At 32.4% G+C, this 7,798-nt stretch overlaps 1 protein-coding gene across 10 annotated transcripts; it reads left to right on the top strand.

Annotated features, from left to right (window-relative positions):
* The first annotated feature begins 5,322 nt into the window (after positions 1-5,322).
* Positions 5,323-7,503, top strand: LOC141397190 (NAD-dependent protein deacetylase Sirt6-like). 10 transcript variants are annotated; one of them, XM_073973212.1, is made up of 5 exons: positions 5,323-5,421; positions 5,996-6,241; positions 6,304-6,705; positions 6,764-6,887; positions 6,966-7,503. In XM_073973212.1, exons 2-5 carry the CDS (start codon positions 6,048-6,050, stop codon positions 7,293-7,295), a joined length of 1,050 nt encoding a protein of 349 aa, XP_073829313.1. In that variant the 5' UTR covers positions 5,323-5,421; positions 5,996-6,047; the 3' UTR covers positions 7,296-7,503. The 10 variants fall into 10 exon arrangements, with proteins under 10 accessions (XP_073829313.1, XP_073829305.1, XP_073829310.1 ...); XM_073973204.1 differs by having other exon boundaries at positions 5,334-5,590; XM_073973209.1 differs by having other exon boundaries at positions 5,377-5,590; positions 6,045-6,241.
* Positions 7,504-7,798: the final 295 nt, after the last annotated feature.

Here is a 7,798-nt window from a genome sequence, read left to right as displayed (position 1 = left end):
GTGCGATTGTGTGCGTAAGCAAATGACGCAAAAAACAGATGTAAATACACTTCATTTGATTCTAGGATTTCGTAAAACGATATCATTTAATATGCATATGTAAATTGGACTTAACAGTCAAAACTGACAGTCAACGTACTTTTAGGACAATTTTCCGGCAAATAACAACTTTTATTTAGCTAAAAACGTTTGAAATACAATATTTACGGTATTATTTAGAGATTACAAAAGAAATTATTCAGTTAGGCTTTGATATTCACGAAATAGACCTCGATGACTGTCAGTTTTGCTTGTCAATGTGTATTATACTTTATTGAGCAGATAGTGATCCATGGTAGGGATAGGTAATGGAAAGCAATAATCGATTTTTCGATTTTGGTCTAAAAATGCGATTTTTCGGTCTTGCGATTATTTCCTTTGTCTTGTAACTCGACTTTCGACTTTTTCACCGCAAAAAATCGATTATAATCGACTATTCGTCGATTTTCGAGTTTTCTTTTGAAACTGTAAAACCGCCAAAAGTGTAAAACCGCCAAGTGAACAATCTATGGGCAAACTCCAAAATCGATCGCAAGATAATCGATTATGCGATTTTCCCTCCAGACAAAAGTCGACTACGAGTTTTATATTTTTGACTGCAAAAAGTCGATTAATCGATTAACCGAAAGTCGACTTAACTATCCCTAATCCATGGTAGAAGAAAATAGGTATAGTCTTATGGCCAGACTATGAGCGTTTTCAGACGATAGGGTTTGACTGCTCAAAAACGTGATTTCCGTTTTGATTGTCATTCGTAATTTTCATATCCAGTGTTGCGTTTTTGAAGTCATTTTATACAAGCGTACTTTTTGTACAAAAAGAAGTGCGGCTTTACATAAAGGTACCTAAAATTTTTATGTGCGTATTGTATTTGAACATTTTAAAATAGAGTAATTCTTGTGAATCCCATTAAAGCAGGTAAAACGAATAATTTTTAACACCTAAGGGTAAGTCCAAAACATTTTTTATTTCAAAACATTTAAAATAATTTCGATCGCAAAAAATATAAAATAAATAAATTAAAAAAGAATAACATTTAGGCCGCCATCAGACCATCTGCTTTTTCACATGTATGGCATCAGCTGTTCTGTATATTAGTATACCCAAATGGACAACATACATGTGAAAAAGCAGATGGTCTGATGGCCGCCTTACATGGACAATTTTTTGCATAATACTACAAATACAAAAATATTTTTTGAACAAATGTATCAAAATAGTACCTTTTGTACGTCTTCGTTCACTTACTTCCACATTTTGTTTCAACACTGACACAATTTACGAATGACAATCAAAAGGGACAACGCGTTTTTGAGCAGTCAAACCCTATTTGTAATTTTCTACGAAAATTTCATTGACATCCACACGCGTATATGAAATCAAATGAAAATATTGATATTTTCATTGCTTTACATTGGTTTGAGTGTTGCGAATTTAAACACAAAGAATTATTTCAGATTACAGAACCTCGTGTACACAGTTGCACCCCCATTCACACCTGTTGCCTATAACCTCATTTTCTCGTTAAAGAAATTTTTCATAGTCTGGCATAACGCGGTCCATACACTGTGGGCATGCAGGACAGCATTTGTAATAGTATTAGTCAATTTTGAAGCATTTGTGAATATTTTTTGCAGGATAGAAATCAAAACTATTTTGATATTGGAAATGAAACCCTTTCAATACGATGAATTTTGATTATTTTCGAAGTAATCAAAAAACAATTATTGAAAATAATAAATATTAGGTTTGTCCTTGTACTTTCTCAGTAAATATTTCTCAGTAACTTCTTTTTAGAGAGTAAAGCAAAGTACTCTTTCAAAGGAAAAAATTAAAAAAGTAAAAAGACAATATTCATTACAAATTTGAATATGATTATGATGCCCTAGACAGACGGCAGAATTAATTTGCATTAAAAATGTTCTAATTTGAATAATTTTTTAACCTGACAGACGATAGTTTCTGCATTTATGAAACAGCTGTTTGTGTTGTTTGTTTGTACCCAGCAGACCATTTCATAAAGCTTTACAAAAGTTCGTCAAAATATGCGAAACAAATACACTTTCTACCATTGACCTTTTCACTACGATGAAGCAAAAATAAATTTAATTTATTCGCGATATTTTTGAGTCTTTTTAATATTATAAAAATATTGCAACACTTTAAAAAACATTTGAAGAAGATATAATTTTCGATAAAATTGGTATGGTGGGTAATGACATTTTTTGTGAAAATAAAAATAATAAATAGAGATTTGTTAGAAGGCGTGAAAAACGATTAGCTGCTATTCTACTCGCGAAATACCACTACTTATTGTGAAGAAACGCGAAAATTGTTGATTTGCTTTCCTTTTTTATTTTCTTAAACATGGAAATTTGACAAAAGACAATTGATTTTCAACAGCATTGCCATATTGAAATTGCTAAATTCAGTTTAAATTTCCTTTGATTTTGTGCATTAACCCACTTAGCGCCGAGAATTTTTTTTGCGTGAAAACTTAAAATTGTTTATGAAAAATATATTTTTGAGACTTTTTAAGCATTTTTTAAAAAATAACTTTTTTCTCTAAAACGTATAGTTTTCCTGCAATCGGGCCTTCTTTTGAAAGTGCCAAAAACTTTGGAGGGTAATATTGGTGTATCCTTACATGCCAATTCCTTGGTTTTTGATTGAGAAAATACTCTTACTATATTCCTAACAAATCCCTGACTTTATATGATTCTAACATTTATGATTAAATTTGTATCGCATATTTAAATTTTTCATCAAAAGTCGAAAATTACAAAAAAGTCGATTTTTTTGAATAGCTTGGGTTTTATGCCAATTGCGTGGAAATGCGTAGGTCAAATGAAGCGTTATAAGCGTGAAATGACAGATAACAGGAAATACTTTAACAAAATGCAAAAAACCCCACAAAAATATTCAAAAAAACCAGAGTTTTACGTCAATTTTTGCAACCATTTTTTGTGGCGTTTAAACGACCAGTGGCTTTATCTGGGTTAAGAATGTGGATAATGCACGAATTAATTTGAATTAAGGCAGTTAATGCAAATTAACGCTGCCGCCTGTCTAGGGTATTATGCTATTTGAATATTTTAAACTTTTGACAACTGCTAAAGCAACAAAATGTTACTGATCAAAATTCCTTCAGTAAAAATTATAAGTTCTCAGTAATAAAAATTTCAAAACAAGTCTCTCAATTCATTCTCTTTTACTTAACATTTGTGTAAAAAAACAACATTCAGTAATAATTTTTAATAATTATTACAAACATGATACAATAAGAAGGTAGCAGCAACTGCCGTTTTTGGTAACATAAGATGTCAAAATTTTACATAAATTCAATGCAATTGACACATTATGTTACCATCAGCTGGGCTGATAATGCTACCTTCTTATTGTATCATGATTACAAATTATCGAGTACGCAGACACACTTACTGTTTTTGGGGAAATTAACAATTTTTGAAAACTTCAACTAAAACCCATGTTTTGGAGGAAAATTTATCATTTCTGGAATATGGATTGAAGGAATGCCACACACTACTCAATCTCACACGTGCACAAAGGGTTCATCGGCAGCATCCATGGCCCAATTACAGGTTCCCCAATCAGATGATTTGGATTTGAGCTGTCACAATTCATATTTGTGAGATAAAACAAAGATTTCTACAGATAAATTCGGATATAACGAATTACGGTTATAGGCAACTACGTATATAACGAACAAAACTATTTCATCCAATGGCATTTTTATTAGTTTTATTACACACACCATGGCAGAACTACCAGGTAATGGTATCACACCAGCTGATCGAATATGAAAAGTAAAATCCCTTTCATGGCAGAACTACCAGGTAGTGGTATCACACCAGCTGATCGAATATGAAAAGTCAAATCCCTTTATAAAAAAATTATTTTTGTTGTAATTTCCCCAACAACATAAAGAAAGTTTTGACATAACGTATTCAAAATTTTACGATGCCACTACCTGGGTAATTGTGCCATGATCCCTTTATAAAAAAAAATATTTTTGTTGTAATTTCCCCAACAACATAAAGAAAGTTTTGACATAACATATTCACAATTTTACGATGCCACTACCTGGGTAATTGTGCCATGACACACACCAAACTGCTGAAGAAGATCACGGTAGTAAGCAGCAAAAAATTTGTCCCCGCGAGTAGATTTTCATACGAACTGTCATTACAATTTTGTATATTTTGGAAATATACTTTAATAAAGACCATTTTCTTACTCTTTTAATCCGTATCAATGATTAATATGTAAAAGGGAGATAAAATAAACCTTTCTAATGCAGATCCGTTTATAGCAAACTACGGATATAACGAACAATTTGTTATCATTACTTATTTTACTTGCAATGAAATTGTAAGCAGCTACATTTTCATATTTATTATTTATTTTCTCAGACCAAACTGCCACAATTACTGCTCTGTTCCAGAACCTGCAAGAAGCTACTATTTTTTACTGTGATAGAATTTTTCCTTTATATTATCGGAAAAAAGAGTAAAAATTAGTAGATTCTTGCAGTTCTGGAACAGACCATTTATCAGTTTTTCTTGAGAACTAACATAATAAAAATTGATATATATCAAAAAACGGGTAAAATCTGGTAATGAAACCAAGTAATATTAATGCGGAAGACTTTCAGTAATGTGTTTTAGGTGGCAAAATCACGGCCAAACACGGCCAATTTAGTAAAAGTCTACATTAAGTTAGTTTTAGAAAAATAATATATTTTTTTGATTTTCTGTGTTTTTTGGTCGCTACTCAATACGTTTAAGATATATTATATATCAAATAAATTCCTATCGCGATGGCCAATCTATTCCATTTTACATATACATATTTATATATGATTCATATTTCCATGGTCTTGGACACATTTAAATAGGTATTAAAATTTATTTTTTTTAGTTTTTCTACGAAATTCTCACTTTGACTGCAATTTAGACCGCGATAACAGCGTTATTTTGAAAAAAAAAAAAAAATCAATTAGGCCATGTTTATAGGCTTTTGCAGGGTTAACCTTCTCAATGTGGATTTATTTGACGTATACGCAAAGGAATTGACATTTTAAACCCACCAGTGGGTTTGTTAAATCCGGTTATATAAAAACGTACTATTACATTCATAAATTTTGGCATGTTCTTTTTTCAATACCAACCAAAAAGTTATTATTATTAATAGTTGCAAAATCGATTTTGTAGTGTGATTGTTTCATATAAGAATTGCCAACAACATTCGTTGCTAAATAATTCGTCTGTGTTCTGCTGTTGGCAAGCCTATTTTTTCATTTCCGTCTTTGCAAGTATTCGTAAACATTAATCCATCCAACAACAACATCATTTGGAGGAAGTACGAACTTCGAGAAGAGAATCCAGGCCTCCACCTGTAACAGCATCAAATAACAGCATCAATTTCAGATCGAGAGAATCCAGCCCCCCTGTACCCTATATTTTGGTTTTGGGGTTTCGTAAAAATAAGTTGTTTTGAATTTGGGGGGACATTTAGGGAGCAAGTTAAGGTATAAATTGATTATACGAGAACAGCTGGCAGAAAGATCTGAAATTTTTACCATGGGTAGATGATTTGGAAAAAAGAAGGGTGTATTTTTTTGAAATTTTTACCTGTATATATCATACATATATGTATATGCCTTTAAAATTCTAAATTTTGTTGTAAATTATAATTATCTTTTGCAAAAGCGGCCTTCGGTCGTGAATTTAAGACCTTCCTATGCACAAGTGCAAATCCATGGAACGGAAACAAAACTTTATTTTATATTATTATTTTTTCTCTAATTAGCCGGACTTCGGCTACATATTTTTGGAACTTTAAAGGCCTATATCTCGGGAATGGTATATATATTTTTGTTCAGGACGAGACCGAAGGCCAGGACGAGAAGATTTACCTGTGGTAACAATTTCAGATTTTTCTCGGTGATTACAACATTCCTCTAGTTGATCCTTCCCACAAAGATTATGAGTTGCAATTATGCTGATGGCTTATCGCCTTATGAGAACAAAGGAATATTGGGGATACCAGAAGAATTTGATAGCGCAGAAGAAATCGAAGAGAAAATCAATAAATTAATTGAAATGTTGGAAAACTCTAAACATGTTGTTGTACATACCGGAGCCGGAATATCGACAACAGCGGGCATACCAGATTTTAGGTAAGTATTGCTCTTGAAGTCTGAAAGTATTACGAAGCATTATGTTATACAAAATATTCTAGGGGTCCAAAAGGAGTTTGGACGTTGGAAGAAAAGGGTGAAAAGCCTAACTTGAATATATCATTTAACGATGCTGTACCCACAGTTACTCATATGGCATTGCGTTGTCTTGTGGAAAAGGGTTATGTTCAATATATTGTTTCACAAAATATTGATGGTCTGCATTTGAAATCTGGGTTACCGCGTCATTATTTATCCGAACTACATGGTAACATGTTCATTGAACAGTGTAACAAATGTCGGCGACAATTTGTCCGAACAACAGCCGCGGAAACTGTTGGACAAAAGCCATGTGGTGGAACATGTCGTCGTGCATGTCGAGGTGGTATTCTATTGGATAATATTTTAGATTGGGAACATGATTTGCCTGAAAAGGATTTAGATTTGGCATATATGCATTCCACGTAAGCACACCTGAATAAATACTTCAAATTTGATTTTAACATTTGTCCTTTTTTGCAGCTTGGCGGATTTAAACATTACCTTAGGCACAACTCTTCAAATCATTCCTAGTGGTAATTTACCTTTAAAGAATAAGAAGCATAATGGCAAGCTTGTTATTTGCAATTTACAACCAACTAAGCATGTAAGTTGTGGACACAAAATCTTTTCTATTTGTTTTACATTTTGTTTGCTCTGCTTCTGTTTTAAATATTTTTTCTAGGACAAAAAAGCTGACCTTGTCATACACACCTATGTTGACGATATTCTGACTAAGTTGTGTAAACGTTTGGGCTTAGAAATACCCAACTACAACCATGACGAGGATCCAACCAAATCTCCCAATGAACAAAATCAAGAATGGACTATTCCAGCACAAAATGTGAAAGAAATTGAGAAACTTTTTAATGCTAAACAGAAAGCTGCATCAGCCCAGAGGAAAGCCGGCAAATCTCAATTTACATTCTTTTCAAAGAAAGAAACCGTAATACCGAAAAAGAAACGCAAAGCTGACGAAGCCGATGAGGAAAGTAAAGTAAAAGCAGAAAATTGAAATTAATGAAAATACATATAAAAACCCATTTCCGTTCACGAAGTATTAAAAATATGTCTGATTGAAAAGGGATTGTAGTTTTTAGATTTATTAAGGAATTTTTATATGCTTTTTGTAGTTAATGTCTCTCTAAAACTTTATTGATGTGGATATTTTCCAATTTTAAGCAAACAATGCAAAAAATAGAATAAAATCTCAGTCAACTAAATTTTATCCTCTTATTTATAGAAGCACACTTTGTTTCAGAAAAGGTCCATAGAAGCACACTTTGTTTCAGAAAAGGTCCATAGAAGCACCCTTTGTATCAGAAAGGGTCTATAGAAGCACCATTTGATACAGAAATGGTCTATAGGAGCATTCTTCCTTTCAGAAAGGGGTTATAGAAACTTCCTTTATTTCAGAAAGGGTCTACAGAAGAAGGATCTATAGAAGCACGCTTTCTTTCAGAAAGGATCTTTAGGAACATCCTTCCTTTCAGAAAAGGTTTATAGAAACTCCCTTTA

This window comes from Musca autumnalis, unplaced genomic scaffold (assembly GCF_047663935.1).
Source record: "Musca autumnalis isolate F117 unplaced genomic scaffold, ASM4766393v1 scaffold_3, whole genome shotgun sequence".
NCBI classification, from domain to species: Eukaryota; Metazoa; Arthropoda; class Insecta; order Diptera; family Muscidae; genus Musca; species Musca autumnalis.
Note: the sequence above shows the minus strand (reverse complement) of the source record. Positions and strands in the feature narration are given on the sequence as shown.